The sequence below is a fragment of the Polypterus senegalus genome, chromosome 3 (genome assembly GCF_016835505.1).
Source record: "Polypterus senegalus isolate Bchr_013 chromosome 3, ASM1683550v1, whole genome shotgun sequence".
In the NCBI taxonomy this organism is placed as follows: Eukaryota; Metazoa; Chordata; class Cladistia; order Polypteriformes; family Polypteridae; genus Polypterus; species Polypterus senegalus.
In genome coordinates, this window is record NC_053156.1 from 271,362,774 (window position 1) to 271,383,385 (window position 20,612).

The 20,612-nt window shown below is 38.7% G+C and overlaps 1 protein-coding gene across 1 annotated transcript in view; it reads left to right on the forward strand.

Annotated features, from left to right (window-relative positions):
* The window catches only part of pik3c2b (phosphatidylinositol-4-phosphate 3-kinase, catalytic subunit type 2 beta), a 125,121-nt gene that overhangs the window by 41,476 nt on the left and 63,033 nt on the right, over nt 1–20,612 (forward strand). The window contains exons 3-10 of the mRNA XM_039749181.1: nt 2,792–2,892; nt 4,774–4,934; nt 8,224–8,344; nt 14,839–14,950; nt 15,673–15,752; nt 15,933–15,996; nt 20,074–20,223; nt 20,515–20,548. Coding sequence (XP_039605115.1) covers nt 2,792–2,892; nt 4,774–4,934; nt 8,224–8,344; nt 14,839–14,950; nt 15,673–15,752; nt 15,933–15,996; nt 20,074–20,223; nt 20,515–20,548 — 823 coding nt within the window. The remainder of the gene's footprint in view (nt 1–2,791; nt 2,893–4,773; nt 4,935–8,223; nt 8,345–14,838; nt 14,951–15,672; nt 15,753–15,932; nt 15,997–20,073; nt 20,224–20,514; nt 20,549–20,612) is intronic.

A 20,612-nucleotide genomic window follows, 5' to 3' on the forward strand; every position in this document is an offset into this window, starting at 1 on the left:
TGAAACTATCTGGGACGAAGAAGGGAGGTGTTTGGATGGAAGAGGACAACCAAAAAAAAGTGGATGGACTGTATGATGGGGGAAGTAAAGGAGAAAGGGGTGTCAGACGATGAAGTGTTCAACAGATGAGAATGAAGGATCATTAGAAAAGTTAGACTAAACAAGCCATTCAGTCCAACAAAGCTTGCCAGTTTTATCCACTAAATTCCTCCAATACACCATCAAGTCAAGTTTTGAAGGTCCCTAAAGTTCTGCCTGTCTACCACACTACTTAGTAACCTATTCCATGTAGCTATGGTACTCTGTGTGAAGAAAAACATTCTAATGATGGTGCGAAATTTACCCTTAAGTTTCCTGCTGTGTCCCTGTGTTCTGATTAGCTCATTTTAAGGTAACAGTCTCAATCCACCGTTCTAATTCCCTTCATAATTTTAAAAACTTCAGTCCTGATGCCTCTTAATCTTCTTTTGCTTAAACTGTAAACACTCAGCTCTTTTAATCTTTCCTCATAATTTATCCCCTGTAGCTCCAGAATCAGCCTAGTCGCTCTTCTCTGGACTTTTTCCAGAGCTGCTATGTCTTTTTAATAGCCTGGAGACCAAATCTGTACAGAGTACTCCAGGTGAGGTCTAACAAGTGTGTTTATTTAACCAGAGGCTGGTTAATAGGAAAATGAGAAAAGCTTCAGGAGGAGGAGAAGACTGAGTGAGTGCCAAAGGACTATAATCATTAAGTTAGTCATTTATATTCTTTGGCATAGGGATAGTTGTCATTTTGAAGCAGATGGGAAACAAAGGTTCTCTCGGTGAGATACTGAGATGTACTTGAAAACATCAGCTAATTAGTTGCTACAGGTTTTTAAAAGGACTGGTTGTGTTATCTATGTTGACTCATTTAAACATCTTCCTTACCTCATTCGCAGAAGCATAGAAAGATTAATCGTATGGTGCAGCAAGAACCACATGGCAAGCAGTTTGTTATCATACTCAAAGCAAGAATTTAGTTCATGGGAAGGACTTATCCCATTTTTTATATTTACCAACTTTAATTACTTTTCTGAGCTTTTACCTTTATTTATTGTATGTTGCTATATTACCAAACTGAAATGCATAACTGCATGTCTTTAGGAATTTTAGGATATCACTAGTAATCCACTGTTGCTTATTAGGACATATTCAGATTATTTTCATATTTTTTTAATTGTATGCACATTTTTATAATGAATCAATTACATCAGATATATACTCATCCAGATCAGATGTAGAAGCTCTATACGTGTCCCAACTTACTGAATTAAAACAATCTTTTTCTTGCCAGCTCCTTCCACTTAAGTCTCTAGTCATTAGCTGGCAGTAAGAGTACTGAGAGGTGGTCTAACTGTCCAAGATATCATGGGTACTTTAGTTTCCTCTCACATTCTTAAGATACACTTCAGATTAATTGACGCCTGTTATATGGTTGCAGTATAAGGAATATTGAAGGGAGAGTGATTGATGTGGCATATTACCCTAGCTTTGTGTGTTTTAAAAGTGCTCTCTATTATTATTTTACTTCCATGTAAATACATTTTTGGAGATGGGGTCAAAAATTTGCATTCGAGTTAAGCTCAGATTTTGATTCTTCGATGTTCAAAACGTCGAGATAAGATGATTTTTAGTCTGTGTGTGTCTGTGGAAAATTGAATTTGGAGTCATAAAGTTACAATTTTCGTGCCTTGTATAAAACTTTTGCCTTGCATGGAGCTACTGGCTGACTACATCCAAGTGAATAATGGTTTCTAAAATATCTGTACTCAATGCCGAGGTCTACAGAATATGCAATGAAAACTTCCAAAAAAAATTGATCATCCTTCTTCAAAGAAGTTGCATCGTGTTTGTCTTGTTATGGGCTCCAGGCCTGTTGTTTTCGATCTAGTCTGGTCCTGCATTTATCACAATATCCTTCAAAAACCATTTGATCAACTTCATGTGCAGCAATAACTGTCATAGAAATTGTTTAATTAAATGGGATTTTTGCAGTCTGCTGTGTATAGACACAACACCGGGCCTATTGATCTGCAATGTTTTTGCTTGAGTAGTTTTGAGATAAAGTACAAGTTACATAGATAGACTGTATGGGCCATTACATATTTTTTTTTGTTTATAAGTAAATTTGTTTTATATGTTCTGATTTCAGTTTTTAACAAGTTCTATATAAAACATTCCATCGTTAATTAGTAGCACTTTGGCATGGGTTCAAATTCTAGCCAAGGCATTGTCCGAGTTGAGTTTTCAGAATCTCTCTCTCTCTTGTAGTTTTCTTCGCACATTCCAAAAATGTGTATTTTAGACGAATTGGGGACTCTAGATTGAGCTAGTATGTGTGAGTGTGGGCATATCTGTGGATGTGACTTTCAACTGTTTGTTGCTTTATGTGAGATTAAAAGTGTCTAGCAGTTTATTGAGCTTAATCTAATAATGCCTCATTACAAATGCACTGTATAAAGTATAGTAAATCCTAATTAATGAGTAGTTTTGGTTGCTCAAGTTTTGTGACATTTGTTCATTACTTCTGATTTTGTGAGTTGGTGTGCCGTGTTGTACTGTTTTTAACATTCCTCTTGAAAGGTGCCGCATATGGTAAAGCTTCAGTGGTTTGTTAGTATACTGCTTTTGCAATGACTTTTATTTTGCATGTTTGGCAAGCAGTGTACTTTAACCCCTCACAAACACTTTTGCTAAATGTCTCTTTTTTATCTTACATTGACCCAGAATTAGATGTGTAACAGTGATCTTTACTCCTCTGATTCCAGGTACCCTACCAACCAAGGCTTTCAGGCTTCACTTATGAGCTCTTTCAAGTGTCAGAAGAAAGAGACGAAGAGGTTGCAGCTTTCTGTCATATGCTGGACAAGTAAGAAATTACGTGTTTCTTTTCAGACACCATACTCTATTCTTCCTAAATTATCAGGGCAATCAAACTATCTAGCCTGTTATAGCACTAGAACATTGTCAAGATGCAGTTGATGGGCGCCTGGATGCCACACTTCTCATAGAGATTACAGTTCTGTTCATCCTTTTCACTCCTGTACCCCACAATAGTTTAAGCTAGGACTCATAGTTTATAATTTAATATACACAGTTAATACATATAGTACAAATACACATAGTTAATACATGTACATATGATATACCTACAGTAGATATAATATACATATAATATATATAATTATACATTTATTATACATACCGTAGTTAATACATATACATATATTTTAATATACAGATACATATTATATACATAGATATACTATATATATATATATATATATATATATATATATATATATATATATATATATATATATATATATAATAATTCTACATGTAATACACACAGTTCATGCATATACATATAGTTTAGTATATATAGTTAATGGTTTAATCTAGGACTCACATAGTTTATAGTTTAATATACACAGTTAATACATACAGTACAAATACACAGTTAATACATATACATATAATATACCTACATTAGATATAATATAGATATAATGTATATAATTGTACATTTAGATATACATAGTTAATACATATACATATGGTTTAGTATACATATGATATATATAGATATGCTATAAATATCATATAATTATACATTCAATATTTATCCATCCATCCGTTATCCAACCCGCTATATCCTAACTACAGGGTCACAGGGGTCTGCTGGAGCCAATCCTAGCAAACACAGGGTGCAAGGCAGGAAACAAACCCCAGGCAGGGTGCCAGCCCACTGTAGGGCATGCACACACATACACACCAAGCACACACTAGGGACAATTTAGAATCGCCAATGCACCTAACCTGCATGTCTTTGGACTGTCGGTGGAAATCGGAGTACCCAGAGGAAACCCATGCAGACATGGCAAGAACATGCAAACTCCACGCAGGGAGGACCTGGGAAGCGAACTTGTGTCTCCTAACTGCGAGGCAGCAGCGCTACCACTGCGCCACCGTGCCGCCCCATTTAATATACGTACTGTAGTTAATACATATAGTTTAATATACATCGTTAATAGTTTAATCTAGGACTCACATGTTGTTTGTTGCCTACATTTATTATTCTGCCTCAGACTTTTAGGTCCTTATTACATACTGTATGTGACTAGTGTCTTATCAATCAGAATAATTTGGAGAGGGTAAAATAATAGGTTCATTTTGGACATAATTCTATGAGTACAAACATCTGCTTACTCCTTAGCATTGAAACGAAACAAATAGTTCACACCCCTAGCTCAGTAAGTAGGGACCTAATGGGGTGTGGGTTGGACTGACAGTTACAGGCAAAGCTCATCTTTCAGTTGCCCTTTCTGTTTTGGTGATATGGATAGTGAAACATAAATAAAGCAGAAGATGTTGCAGTAGTTAGTTCTGTTACCTCCCAGCTTCAACAGTCTCAGTTCAACTGCTGGCCCATTTGCCGTGTCTGTATACATTCTGCCTGAGTTTATGTTTCCTCAGAGTAGTACTGTTGGGTAAATTGGTGTTTGTGTGTGCGTGTGTGTACGTGACTGTGTGTGAGTGTCTAACCTGTCTAGGCTTGGCTTCTGCATGGTGCCCGAAGAGATTTCAGCTCAATATGATACTGTTATCAACAATGCTGTGTGTATATATGTGTATGTGTATGTATATATATTTGTTTAATGTGTCCTGTTAATGTCCTTGTAGAGTCATAGAATTGGAATGTTTCAACCCTTTTATTTTATTCACCCACCCCCTGTCCCATTTTCAGGTTGCGCAGTGCCTACCCCTGCACAGACTTCTCCTCAAATGCCGGCTTTGTCTGGAGTCCAGCCTTGACCAACCAAGATCACACCTGCCAGCACAGTAGGATTGTCAAGGTCACAGTTAACAAGGAAAATCTGAGAGAGCCACTCACGTTCAACTGTGACAGTAAGTAGCTGGCGTCACACATAACCTGTCTTGTTTGGACAGAACTTCATGGTGCATGTTTAACTGATTTTATCCATTTTAATAAATTGAGACCCTCTTTCCAAACTTGGGCCATTTGCTGTAGGGAGATCTGATGAAGACAGAATAGGAGTCGTTGCTTGATTATATACAGTTTTATTACAGTGGCAATATTTTATTATTAAACTGTGGAGATGATTTTCAGGGCAAGGGGTGGCAATGTAGGCTGCACTGTTAGGGTGTTACAGTTTAATCTTCTGTACTGTATATGCCCTCCCCAATCCCTACTCTCTTAATAGAATGGTTCTTAAATAGTTCTTTAATGAATTGTGTTGTTCTACACTCTTAAAAGTAAAGGTGCCAAAGTGGTTCTTCAGAGAGATGCATTAAGGGGAAACTTTTTGCTTCCCAAAAGATTCATCCACATGAAGGTTCCAGAAAGAACTTTTATTTATTTAGATCTGTAACATGTTACATGCTGTAAATAACTATGAATAGATGGCAATGGACTTATGAAATACCATTAAGTCATGATTTTAAAAGGATTCTTCATGCATACAGCTATGCAGGCTAAGTTCAGGTTTTCTTAATTGGTTTGTGTCCTGTTTGGCAGCCTACCATACAGTACATTAAAGATTTCAGTTTTTTTTTTCCTTCTATATATTGGAAGTTTTTCAAAGTTCAAAAAACCAACATCATATGCAGAGAGCCCTTTTCAGAATGGCATGGTGCTTTGTCAAGTAGGGAACCACACAGCTCAATAAAGAACCATAAAATTCCATTAAAGATCCAGGATTTTTAAGAGTGCAGGTCTTGAACCCTTGCTTGACAAAAAACCATTTAATCCTGGGAAAGTTTTTTTTTTTTGTTTTTTTTTATATACAAGAAATTGGTTCCTTAGGTTTTTAATATTCCTGATATGTGTACAAAACAGACATCTTTAATGTTTAGTAGGTTACTTGGCAGGATACTGACAGATTAAGAAAACCTGAACTTAGCCTGTTGTATTGTATGCAGCAAGAGGTCTTTTAAAATCAGAAACCCTTTGGTATTTTACAAATCTATTATCACCTACTCATGGTTTTTATATGAAACCTGTTATGTGCCAAATTAAATAAATGTTCTTTCTAACACCTAAAATGGTTTCTTTATGGCATCGCTCCAGAGAACAATGTTTGCTTCTAGAATTACACCAATAGTCAACAGTAGGTATTTTTTATAACCCGAGTACCTATTTTCTTTATTGAAATGCATTTATTTAAATTCCTATTTTATTCAAAGCACCTTATAACTCACATTGCTTCAGATGTTTTCATTTTTACAAATTGATCTTTGAGAGTTGAAGTTATCTGCCTTGAATCATGCAATCTGTTGACTGGTCTGAAGTGTTGAAAGTCAAATGATATTAAATAGAGGTACAGATGCAAGAAAATAGTAATTACGACAGTTGAAATACGTAATGCTTTTATATGGCACTTTTCAATAGTGAACACAGTCTCTTGGAGTTTACAGGCGCAGGCCCACTCCATATGCTGTTATTTTACATTACATCCTCTATACTATGAGCTCCAGTAAAAAGATTTGTTTGGGGTTACACAGTAAGTCAGCAGTGTAGTCTAAGGCCGGTATCTTGCTACGGGGGGCAAGTCAAGTTTTACAGATGCAGTTTCTGAATATTCTACCTCCAAGGGTATCAAATTATACAAGCAATTATTTAAAGAAGTGACTGATTTCACAATTCCCTCATGACGTTTCATATCTCAGATTGCAATGAGATAGTACTGAAACATTGTCTCATTGTAGCAGCCTATCTTCAATGTGAAGCACACCAGAATAAGAAGAGGAGTAAGTACTGCAGGACTTCAGCCTTTCCCTCAGTCTTTTTTCTTTTTCCATGATGTCATGTTAAAATAAATATGAATCACTGAAGAGATTGTAGCATTGTCTTCAAAAGTTTGACAAGACTGTCCTCTGTTTGCAGATCCAAAACAGATTACCTTCTTTTCTTCCAGCCGCCATTGTTCTTTACTGTTTGGGGGCATCGTGTACATTGCATTTCCTGTTGAGCAGTCACTGGCTGATACCTCTGACAGATACAAGAGCCCAATGACTTGCAGTTCACTACAAGAAAATCAAACCAGTCTGATTTTGTCATAGCAAGATGCAGAGTGTTTGTGGTGGCTGTGAAGAGCACTGTGACTGAGCTGCAGGATGTGTCACACTAGATAACTGGCGGTCATGGGCAAGCACTCTGTGTTCAACTTCCTGTAATTTTCTTAAGATTATGTACAGTTTATGAAGTCCACAACAGAAAAATATATGAAAACATTAAATCATCCAGTCCTTAACCATTACATAGCAACATGCTGTGCCTTACCCACTGAAGTGATCCTATTGGAGAGTTGTCTTCAATCCCATGATAAGAGGATTGGTAATTCTGTATCACACGCTTATGGCATTATACGCTGAGGTGGCATGTACAGTATAAATGAAAGCAAGTCTTAGAGACTAACCACTTGGATTTTGCTACTGGGAGGCCAAGCACATGAACATGGGCCATGGAGGCTGTATTATTATGGAGTAGGAACAGCCTCCACAGTCATAAGGTAAAGGAGGAGGAGGAGGTTGATTGGGGACATGGACTGATACAGTGCATTGCCGCACCTACCACACGATGAACCACCCGGATTGACACCTCAGCACTACAATGGAACAGTGTGAGTTTTTTTATGGTGGCTGGAGTGCCAGTCCTGCCACCAACTCCCAAGTTTTCCCTGCAAAATGGAGGATCTGCTTGCAGGGCTGGATGCAGATTAACGTCATACCCAGGACGAAGCAATAGCAGGTTAAGGGCCTTGCTCAAGGACGCAAAGAAGTAGAGTCACTTCTGACATTTACAGGATTTGAACTGGCAACCTTTCCGTTTGCCGGTGCAGATCCCTAGCCTCAGAGTCACCACTCAAAAAAGTTGACAATGCAGTCACCACCAGATGTAGAGTTTCCTTCACCAGTAAACAGAACTCTATAAAGCATGCAAGATGAGGGTTTATATAAGGTCATAATGTGTCCATATAACATACATTCTTCATTATTTGATTAGTTTTCACTATCAGTTTTGTCTTGGGTAGCAGCTTATAGTCTGAGGCTTCCCACCGAGAAAGAGGTGCGTCATAGAGATGGCATTCACACAGTATAAGCGAGCCATTGTGGTCCAGTAAACAAACAAAAACACCCAAGTGAATCCTTTCCAAATTTCATGTCTGTGTTTCAGTCTCCTCGACTGTAGACCTCCTGATTTACCAGACTCTGCTCTATATGAATGATGACCTGGACCAGATAGATGTGGACTGCTACGTGCTCAAAGTGTGTGGTCTGGAAGAGTTCCTGCAGAAGTGAGTGTAATTATTTTCTTAAAGCTTCTCTGTTTGCTGCCTGTTGCTCTGCGCTGGTGGAGACTAGGTTGCATGTACTGATAGAATCCTTTCTATCTTTTTTTGAAGAATAAAAACAATAAGCATTAAAAAAACATATGTCTGTAGGTGGAGCATCTGTCCAAAATCTGGGTTCATCAGATCCAGCGCCTTTGTTCTACTTCTATAAACAGCAAACCAGGAAAGCTTGAAAATAATGTTCAGACCATAATTTTGTTGATTTGGTTAGAAATTACCTAAATGATAATATGTTCTTATTGTGCTGTTTCTTAAAATACATCCAGCTGTACAGAAACAAAATTCTCCACTAATACAATGTAAAACACCTGTAATGGCACATTACACGATAACATGCAGTTAATACGCTTGACTTGAGCGTTCCTAGTTTTCATCCTCTTTCTCTGTATGTTTAGCATTCGTTTGCTCAGAGGTTGATGTGCTTGCTGCTTCCTGAGCAGCTCTTCTTTTCTCTACACTAGCAGCCCGCTTCTTCTCTTCTTTCTTTGGCATCATTTTGTGTTAAAACTGATTAAGTCAGTTGTTGTGTTGCAATTACTTAGTACGTTTTCCTTATTTTTTCACTTAAGCTGGCACTTAGGTGTTCAATCTGCCTCAAGAATGATTTAAGATATGAAGACATAGAGGAAGTGATGGAGAAGGTGGTAGGGATGAGAATGGCACCAACAACTCATGCGCCACACGGCCACCCTGCTTGCTGCTGCCGAGAGTTGATTCTACAATAAAATAAAAATTAAAAGAGGAATAACCGTGGAGGTCAATCATCACCCTGAAAGCGGATAGTAGACGTCACATAGTATATGTGTACCAAATTTCAGGTCAATTGGTCAAATGGTTTGCGAGCTACAGGTGATTTAAAATCCTGGACAGACAGACAGCCACAGTAGCATGTTATACAAGAAGATGAGATCAGCTGTAAAACCTTCCTTCATTTGCCAGAAGAACATAATTTTAAGATTATTGTTGATCACAGAAAATATTGCAGTTTTGCTTTAGTGGAAAATACATGTCTAAACAGAACTTGCAACCCATACCTGTTTAGCCAAAGCAGGCAATATATTTCAAAAGCACAAATTTATTTGCTGTATTCAAATACTTTGGCTCTCTGCTGAAGTCATAAAATTAAACAGGTGGTTCCATGTCCTTCCCCACCAATTTTGTGAGTATAACCTCTTAGAACTTGCAGTTACCTATTTTAAAGTTTGTACATTGGTTTATTGTACCCAAATTCATTGGCAGCAACTGGCCTGAAATAAGTGACGTCCTGCTTTATTGTGTACTATGATGGACTGGTGTCCTGTCCCAGTTTGTACCAAATTCTGCCAGAATAGGTGACCTGCAGCCTTTTACATCAGGGCTGTGTAACACAAGAATCCAGACCTTGGACCTTTTTAATGTGGCCCACCTTCAATGTTCAAGACGTTTTACGTACAGAAGCGATGGCTGTTAATTTTGTCAAAGACGTCCTTTAACGTCTATTTATATGTAGATTATACAGTATAATTTTGCCACATTACATTTCCAACTGGAATGAAAATGTGTCCTCAGTGTGCGCTCCCATATATCTGCACAGCACAGTGCACCACAGCCATTAACCTGTTGTTAAAATTAAAACTGGATGCCAGAACAAAAACTGAAAAGAAGGTGACATACAACACTGCCTTAAAGAACTTTTGTGTTTTAGCATGATGGCAAAGATGTGACAATCTTATGAAGGAGACAATAGCTCAACTTCACCCATATCACTGTGCTCACATTTTATAGCTACATAGGTGGCAGCACTGGCCACCTTATCATGCCTTACCTGACTGCTGCCACTACCCTACAGAATTCTTTTATCTTTAATGCTGACTTGACTGTTGTTTGTGGATAGAAAATGCACTTAAATTTCCACTTGTACAAAATTTGATTGCTTATAGTTTCTGATCAGCTAAAAATGTGGACGCTGTGATCTGTCAACAGAGTGTTTACACCCAGACCTTGAATGCGGCCAAGTGCCATCTGATTATGATGCATACAAATGCAGATGTAAACAAATTTACTTTGCTGTAGCTACATTATGTGCTGTAAATTTTTTACTAAATACTGATTTCGGTCCCCTGGATGCTGGTAGATTTCTTAACTTGCTGCAATTTCCAAGGAAAGAAAAGGTGATTAAGAGGGAAGACCATTTCAAGCGAGACATGAGGCAAAATATGTGAGCATGAGTAGGCCCCGTGGTGAACTAGTGATGTCACATTTCATTACTTTTAGTCGCTGGGTATGTCAGACTGGCAGACTGCAGTTGCTGAACTTGTCATTGGATCATGTCAGTTTACCTGACTGGAAATTGCTGGGCATGTCACCTTTAACAATTGTGTGCAGACCTTCCATCACAGTTGTGCTCACTCCTTTCTGAAACAGCCAATGGCGCACTGCCTAACAGACCTAGAGTTGTATGAATGGTTAACAGATATGGTGATTTCAGCTGTAATCCTGGATCATTTTTTTTGTTCTTTTTTTCCATTCTGTCATGGTACAGAAAATACAAGACATCTGACAGACAAGCTTCTTATCAGTTTGTGAGGTTCAAAGCCCACACATTTCTTATTCCTCGTCGCTGCATTTCTATGCATTGTGCTTCTGAATGAGCATTTATTGGTTGCCAGCTCTCATACACACAGAGCCCTCGTCTATGACTAAAGACATTTTGTCAAAGTGAGTCATGAACTAATTGGAGTGAGTTGCTGGGCACGTCACATTACGAGACTGGCTTCACAGGAGCATACCACTGTCTGGGTTCAACTCGCTAAGAATATGTAAATAACAGCCATGACTGAAAATTGTCTGTCTGTCTATGTATCTATCTGTCTATCAGATGGATATGGACATACATAAGAAAAAAACTGTGATCCTTTAGAGTACTTAAATCCTTGCAATTTTAGGTAAGCCTGTAGAAATCCTATCTTCTAAAAAAAAAAATATATATATATATATATATATATATATATATATATATATATATATATATATATATATATATAGTCACAAACTTGACCACAAGTCATAGCAAGGTTTGGGGTAGCCACTCATATAATTGGTTTCCTGGCTGAAAAATTGCAAACAAAAGATATCAATGGTGTGCACAAATCAGAGTCCAAAACAGAACTGAGGGAGTAGGGGAAAGATGGAGAAGACAGGGAGTGAGGTCAAAGGGGTCAGGCTCATAAGTGTCTTTAGCCATAGGCTCAAGCCCGGACATGACATCAAAGAGACTGGAGCCGACAAGGTCTTCCTCTATAGGCTCAGACCCGGAAGTGACGTCAACAGGGCCAGGTGAAATCTCCCGTAAATAGTCTGCAGGAAAGGGAGAAAAAGAATTAGTACACTCTGCCACATTCTAATCTGATTTGTAATTGCCCTTACTCAAGCCCTTTAGCTGCCTCCCATGCGCACGCGTGTGACAATATATATATAGTGACAGATGGTCGGGGCCATTGCCTGGCCGGGACACCTCCATGCTGGGAGAACCGGTGTGGCAGCCCCCCTGGGTTGCAGTGGTGCCTTGAACTCCCACAGGGCTTCATGGGAGTTGGAGTTTGGTGCAGTCCTTCTGGGATCCGTGGGCAGTGCCAGGGGTGCTACAGTATTGCTGATGGTTTGTGCACTGTGTGTGCTGTAGGGAAGAAAATAAACGTGTGTTTTGGGACTTCTACATGTCCTGTGTGTGTCTGTAGCCAGGCTAATTCCAATATATATATATATATATATATATATATATATATATATATATATATATATATATATATATATATATATATATATATGTATGTGCTTCGAAAGTATTCACAGCGCATCACTTTTTCCACATTTTGTTATGTTACAGCCTTATTCCAAAATGGATTAAATTCATTTTTTTCCTCAAAATTCTACACACAGCCCCTCATAATGACAATGTGAAAAAAGTTTACTTGAGGTTTTTGCAAATTTATTAAAAATAAAAAACTGAGAAATCACATGTACATAAGTATTCACAGCCTTTGCTCAATACTTTGTCGATGCACCTTTGGCAGCAATTACAGCCTCAAGTCTTTTTGAATATGATGCCACAAGCTTGGCACACCTATCCTTGGCCAGTTTCGCCCATTCCTCTTTGCAGCACCTCTCAAGCTCCATCAGGTTAGATGGGAAGCGTCGGTGCACAGCCATTTTAAGATCTCTCCACAGATGTTCAATCGGATTGAAGTCTGGGCTCTGGCTGGACCACTCAAGGACATTCACAGAGTTGTCCTGAAACCACTCCTTTGATATTTTGGCTGTGTGCTTAGGGTTGTTGTCCTGCTGAAAGATGAACTGTCACCCCAGTCTGAGGTCAAGAGCGCTCTGGAGCAGGTTTTTATCCAGGATGTCTCTATACATTGCTGCAGTCATCTTTCCCTTTATCCTGACTAGTCTCCCAGTTCCTGCCCCTGAGAAACATCCCCACAGCATGATGCTGCCACCACCATGCTTCACTGTAGGGATGGTATTGGCCTGGTGATGAGTGGTGCCTGGTTTCCTCCAAACGTGACGCCTGGCATTGTCTCAGCAGACCAGAGAATTTTGTTTCTCATGGTCTGAGAGTCCATCAGGTGCCTTTTGGCAAACTCCAGGTGGGCTGCCATGTGCCTTTTACTAAGGAGTGGCTTCCGTCTGGCCACTCTATCATACAGGCCTGATTGGTGGATTGCTGCAGAGATGGTTGTCCTTCTGGGAGGTTCTCCTCTCTCCACAGATGACCTCTGGAGCTCTGACAGAGTGACCATCAGGTTCTTGGTCACCTCCCTGACTAAGGCTTTTCTCCCCCGATCGCTCAGTTTAGATGGCCGGCCAGCTCTAGGAAGAGTCCTGGTGGTTTCGAACTTCTTCCACTTATGGATGATGGAGGCCACTGTGCTCATTGGGACCTTCAAAGCAGCAGAAATGTTTCTGTAACCTTCCCCAGATTTGTGCCTCGAGACAATCCTGTCTCGGGGGTCTACAGACAATTCCTTTGACTTCAGGCTTGGTTTGTGCTCTGATATGAACTGTCAACTGTGGGACCTTATATAGACAGGTGTGTGCTTTTCCAATTCATGTTTAATCAACTGAATAAACCACAGGTGGACTCCAATTAAGCTGCAGAAACATCTCAAGGACGATCAGGGGAAACAGGATGCACCTGAGCTCAGTTTTGAGCTTCATGGCAAAGGCTGTGAATACATGTGCTTTCTCAATTTTTTTATTTTTAATAAATTTGCAAAAATCTCAAACTTTTTTCACGTTGTCATTATGGGGTGTTGTGTGTAGAATTCTGAGGAAAAAAATGAATTTAATCCATTTTGGAATAAGGCTGTAACATAACAAAATGTGGAAAAAGTGATGCGCTGTGAATACTTTCCGGATGCACTGTATATGAGTATGCATACAGTATGTATAAAATATATAGAAAAATACATAAAAAATAAATTTTCTTTACATGTTCAGCACCCCAAAAACCCTCAACTGGATGAAGCAGGTTTGAGAATGTTATGTTACATTTGAATCACATCAAGCCAAACTATTAGTAATGGTGCCATGTTTCATTCACTTGTTCTTAGTTCAAAATAAACATTAATTTGTGTATGCTTGTAAGTAAGAGAGATAAAAACCACAGTGCGTCTGCCTTAGTTTCCAGAAAGCTGACAAGAAAGCTAGTGGCTGAAACCTAAACAAAGCGGTTTGGTCAAGTGGCCTGGGAAAAAAATGCCTGCAAACACATAAATAACCTCTGACATGTCCAGAAGAAGTGACAGTTTCTACACTTGGGGAATGCTGTACTGCTGGACTATTTATTACGTTTGTATTCTAAATTTGGCAAAGAGACCATTAAGACGGAACTACCACTCCACGACAGAGCTCTTCCTTTTCTACTGCCAGCAGTTGTCGTTTTTATCTCATCATCATAAAGAATATTTATGAGCCAAACAACATTCACACATGCTGGAGGCGTCTTGCTTCTTTTTCCTGTACGTTTTGTGATACGAGGCCGGATGTAAGGGAAGGTGAAAACATGTGTTTCTGTTCAAGTGTGAGCGACGTGGTAGTTTAGGGAGGGGGAAGTAAAGCAGAGCAGCTGTGTAACAGGAAGTGTGAAGGTCCCAGATAACTAAAAGGTTACCGTGTACAGCCTAAGGAGGCTTGGACTTCCTGTGATTAACAGGACCATTGTTCTGTGTTGGTCAGACAGCTAGGATGCACACTTTATCTTGTATTCCAATTTTAAATTCTATTTTGTATAAGAAAATATGACAAGAGTTCCTTCATTTCGGGGTTCTAGTTTTCAAATTCTGATTTTTTTAAATGCCTGCTCCCGTTGATTTAATTCTATGATTCTTTCAGTATTTCATAGATCCCAGATAGTCTTCCAAACCCTAACTAAAGTTACTCTTCTTCTGCAGTCATCAGATGCTGGGCAGCCATGAATACGTCCAACAGTGTCAGAGGAATGACCGGGAGATTTTGTTGAAACTGATGGAGCGAAAGGATATATGCCGCCAACTTGCTCGGATGGTATGCTGGGGGGACAGTTGGGTTATCACAGGTCTGACAAGATGGTGATTGTGATGGGTGGGCTTAGGGAAGGCCCCAGTGTATTGCTCTAAAGGAAAATTAAAGAGGCTTTCTGGCAAAATTATTAAGGGATGACAATTCATGTCATAAGTGAAAAAACCTTGCTTGAAGAGAGGATCTTAGGTTGCATAAAGTTTGTCTGGCTTGCCAAATGGCCAGATTGTCAGTTAATGTGATTTTTATTACATTTTAGCCAAAGTTTAAGAATCTTTCTGTTACTCATCATTTAAAATATGTGTGATGACATATTTTAATATTGCCTAGCTAAGTACATTTCGGTTATGGTTTTGTATTTGTAAATGTATAGAAGTGCTCGGAACCTGTTCTAATTGAATAGCACTATATAAAAACAAGCAGAAACTAACTGCATTGAATAAGGAAGTAAAATAGCTGACTGGGGAAGTTTGTATTCACAGCAATATACAGAATAACAGAGTGTTAGGACAGCTTAGTCAAAACATTCTGTGCAAAATATTTGAACAATGAGTCTGTGATACCATGACATGGCAAGGTATAAGTGTGAAATGATACCAGAAGAATGATGAACTGAGATAATTCTTTTACTGTCATCCAACTCCATATAGCTCTGTCTAATATGTGAAGTAAATAATCATAGTTGGAATAGCTGGCTGATTATGTAAATACACCAAATGTTTTGACAGGATGAAGATGATGCCACCTCCTCTACAATGAACCAGAGTCTTCTGCTCCAGGAGCGCCCCATCAAACAGATTGTTACCAGGTGAGGGTGAATGTTGCATCTTTAGTGGTATACATCTTAATATTCAACTTTCTATGTCCCATGTTCAAAGTTGTCCTTTTCATGCAGTGGCAAGTCCAGATTGCTCCACCGTGCTGCATGCTAAGACTTTTTCTTATAAAATTTGATTACACAGTCTAACAATCTTCTGTGGTTTCACAGAGAGGCCATGATCCTTCTACTTGATACCTTTCATACTGAAGGAGAGTCATTTCTACTTGCTCAGGTACCTATTTGTTTTGTTTCTCACAGATTTTTGTCATGTTCTCCAGTTCATGTTTAGTTCTACTGCCTCTTAGTCCTCTGTTAATCTACTCTGAATCATTCCGCTAGTCAGCTGTTGATCATTCTGATGTTACACCCACCTATAGTATGTGAATCACTCTTCAGTGTCATTCTGAAATCATGCCGTACTATACAATTTACATTTGAGTGATTATGAGATGTCATCAATACCTTTTAGGCCAGACTAAAGTAATTTACAAACCTTTTCGTAGGGGTTCTTGCATAGGTCACTGGAAATTGTTGCAGGTATTTAACTTGTTGGCTTACCAAGTCCTCTGGAGATGAAGTAAGTAAAATTTATTTGTAGAGCATCTGTCACAGACATGACATCACAAAGCACTGTATAACGAAAACACATAAGTGTCATCCAAATATAACAAAAAAAGAAAAATTAGACAAAAATAAACAAAAAGTCCAAGCAGAGACTACTCAGTTGTGTTCAAAAGCCTGCTTAAATAAAAATGTCTTAAGTTGCTTACCAAAAGAATCAACTAAGTCAGCCATTCACAACTCTAACAGAAGACCATTCCAAAACCTTGGCGCAACAGACTGAAAAGCACAAAGCCAGGTACAAGGAATAATGAAAACTAAGACTGGGTTTTAATAGTAGATCAAATGGCCACATATTAAAATGTAGATTTATTTGTTGAGTTTATTTTAATGTTTGCTGATGTGGTGGTGTGGTAGTTCATCCAGTGATTCATTCTCTGTCTATGTACATGATAAATACTCTCATGGGTTTGTCTTTGGCTACTCTGGTTTTCTTCCCATGTTCTAAAGACATGTAAGTTAGATTGATAAGCAACTCTAAAATAGCCCTGTATTAGTGAGGATGATGTAATGTAAAGGATTGGCGTGGTCCCTGCCTGGCACCCCATACCGGTAGGATACGCTTCCCTGCAACACTGATCATGGCTGGATAGACGTTTTAAACTATGTTTACATTTTTGCACAATGTTTGCCATGCAGTTTTAATGTTTGTCATCTCATTGTTAATTGGCAGTCGTTTTGAATATTGTGTATAAAAGACTACCTTTTCCAAACTAAGGTGTCTGAATAAGAGTGATCCTATAGAAAATAAATAATTTTAAAATCATTATTGCCAATCTTTATTGATTTTTTTCCCTTTTGATTTGTTTTCTATTGGTAATTTTATATTGTTACTAGGGGGCTTACCCCCTGCTTGCTTTGCTCGCTAACTCTCCTTTTCTGTGCTACGTGCCAGCCACTTCGCATCTCTGCTGCTCGTGTTGTGGGCTGAACGCACTCTAAGGAGACGCGGTTGCTCCTCCGAAACCCCCTCTTGAATGGTGATACAATGGGAAACAAATACTTTTTTTTTTTAACCTCGATCAGCTGCTGGCTTGCTGCTGCTGCTGTGCCGCATGATCTGCTTCTTGCGTGGCGCTGCAAACATTTAAAAGACTGTACAGCAGCTGTCTTTGTCATCTTCTACTGTACTTGCCTTTTATTTGCGGCCCTGGGTGTGGTTAAATCTCTTGGCACAAAGTCTCATCTCGCGGGACGTGAGTTCTTGATATTTTTTAGTTTATAATTTAAAAACAGACTAAGAATGTGAAAATCTAATAACATCACATTAAAGTTCGATAAATTCTGAAAAGAATGATACCAAACATATATATATATGTAGGTTTTAAAATAACCTCGATCTAAAGCGTGACAAAAAATGTGACATAAAAATGTCACAAAAATCGTTGCACTTTTAGGCTTAGGATTTTATTTATTTATCTTTTTTAATAAAACCCTTGTGTGCGTCCAGGTGTCCGTGTGTGTGTCTTCTGGTGAAGTGCGCATGAGCGGGGCTGCACTTGTTTATTCTCTCCCTGTGCAGAGAGAGAGAGACACACACATAGGCGCATGCGCGAGAGAGACACACACACACACACAGGTGCACGCGTGCATTGTTACAATGTTACTTTTCTTGGTTGTTTATTAAATTATGGATTTTTCAAATGTTCATTTTTTTCCCTGTGCTTAAAACTCACAGTTTTTAGCGAGCAGTTCATAGCGCTATAATGCAAACTCTTGCAGTGTTAGTTTTCTCTGTTGTTCAAGGCTTTCTCTGTGTTATTCAATGTTTTTATATTTAGTTTACCATTTCGCTGTACATTCTATGGTATAGTTAACTATATTTATGCTTAAAAACTTAAAAAAATATATATTTACATACAGTTTGTACAGTCTGGAACGGAATAATTGTATTTACATACAATCCTATGGGGGAAATTGCTTCGGTTCACGACCAAATCAGGTTTCGAGCAGAGTTTTGGAACGCATTGTGGTTGTGAACCGAGGTTCAACTGTATTACTGTCAGAGAAAATTAAACGCATTTTACGGAAATACAAACCAGTATTACTGCGAGAGAAAATTAAAGGCACACAATACAGTGATGCATATTATAGCCACATACAAGGTCCCTTGCCATTTAATATAGAATTTTCTTACTAATGTTTATGCACTACTGTTCTAGCGCCCGTTATTGTAACAGGCTTAATGTCTAGTATATATATATTAGATGAATCTTTACAGTTTTTACTAAGAATATGGTCTCTGCTGTCCATAGATTGAAAATACCTGTTTAGTGAACTTTCTGTAATGCTACTGTGATTCAACTCCCTGGAATACCACTGGATCATTTTTAGGTCACATTGTCCTTTATAAAACATTGCTGCCTGATTGTGTGGCCATCGTGTCTTCCTAAAATGAACTCTGGCACAACTCTTCCGTAGCTGAATTATAAAATCAGAACAATCTAGATGAGAATAGGCCAATCAACCCAACAAAGGTCTTGCCAGTCCCATCCACTTAATTCTTCCAAAATAACATCAAGTTAAGTTTTGAAAGCCCCTAACATCCTACAGTCCACCACACTACTGGGTAACTTATTCTATGTGTCTATGGTTCTCTTTGTAAAGAAAATATTTCTAATGTTTGTGCAAAGTTTTCAAATGAAACTCGTTTACATGAACTCATTTTAAAGTAAAAGTCTCCATCCACTGTACTAATCTCCTTCATAATTTTAAACACTTCGATCATGTCTCCAATTAATCTTCTTTTGCTTAAACTGAAAAAGCTCAGCTCTTTTAACCTTTCTTGGAATCAGTCTAGTCGCTCTTCTCTGGATTTTCTCTAGTGCTGCTATGTCCTTTTTGTAGCCTGGAGGCCAAAACTCCAGATGAGGCTTCACCAGTTTGTTATAAATCTTCAGCATACCTTACTTGGACTTGTACTCCATACATCAAGGCACTATATAACCTAAAATTCTGTTAGCCTTCTTAATGGCTTCTGAACACTGTGTGAAAGTTGATAGTTCTGAGTCCACTACGACTCGTAAATCCTTCTCATAAGGTGGACTTTTGATTTTCAGACCTTCCCTTGTGTATTCAAATGTAACAGTTTTCTTATAACATGTACTACTTTACTTACATTAAATTTCATCTGTTACAAACCTGCCCAAGCCTTAACAGTATACAGAATTATGTACTATCCTAAAACTCTTATAATTCCTGTACTCGTGTGCATTTTTGTGTTTTATGGACAAACTTTGAAGACATATGAGTAATTTGAATTTCATGCAGGCTAGGTTCATTAGTTCTTCTAAATTAGTCCAATCTGTGTGAGTGTTTCCCTTGTTAGACCAGCACTGTGCTCAAGGTTGGTCCCTGAGTTAAGACTGCTGCTGCTGGGATTGGCACTGGCCTACTGCAAGCTTGAAATCTGCACACATTAGATGATGAATGGATGGTATTCCTAAAATCTGCTGAGGATGTTCTAATTGGTCCTCTACAAAGCTGACTTATGCCCGATGTATCTAATGCTCATTGAGGTCATTGATCCCATTGCAGGAGGTTGCTTTAAGTATTTAGAGATGTAGTGTTCTGTTAGTTGTTTGCCATTGATTATTAATATGTCTTATGAACTTTTGACCTGAGGTGTGTAGATTGATGTAAACATTTAGTATCCTAATTTGAAAGGATGTTTTGTCATTTTTCACAGCATTCTGATTTTGGCCACCGGGTTGAGCGTCTGGTGCAGTCAGTGAAGGCACTGTGCAGCACTCTCGCTTCAGTGGAGACACCTGATATCACTGAGGCCCTAAGCCTGTTACCAGCATGTCCCTGTCGCCTGCAACCTCGTGTCCTTAAGGTAAGGTAGGAAGAGAAGTGAACCCATAACATCAAGGGCCAGGACTGAGTGTGCCAAGTTTCAGGACAAGGCTGGCCTGTTTAACTATAACCTTACAATAATGGCACTGACTTTTTCCAGACCTTCAATTGTGTGCTGGATTGCCTTTTAACATTTGTTAGTCAAAGTGGGTTAGGTCTTCCTGTGTAAAACCCAACCCAGGTAGACCACAGAGGATCATTTGGATATAAAAGTATGTTTTAGAAGAGTTCCTTTCTATTTGCTAATTTATGTCTTCATCTTTTCTTACAGGATGTGGCAGTAATGGACCAGATAGAGTACAGAGGTAATCAGCAGCTCATGCCACTCCCTTCCACATGTTGTTTTGAGTGACGGTGTGAAGACTCCTG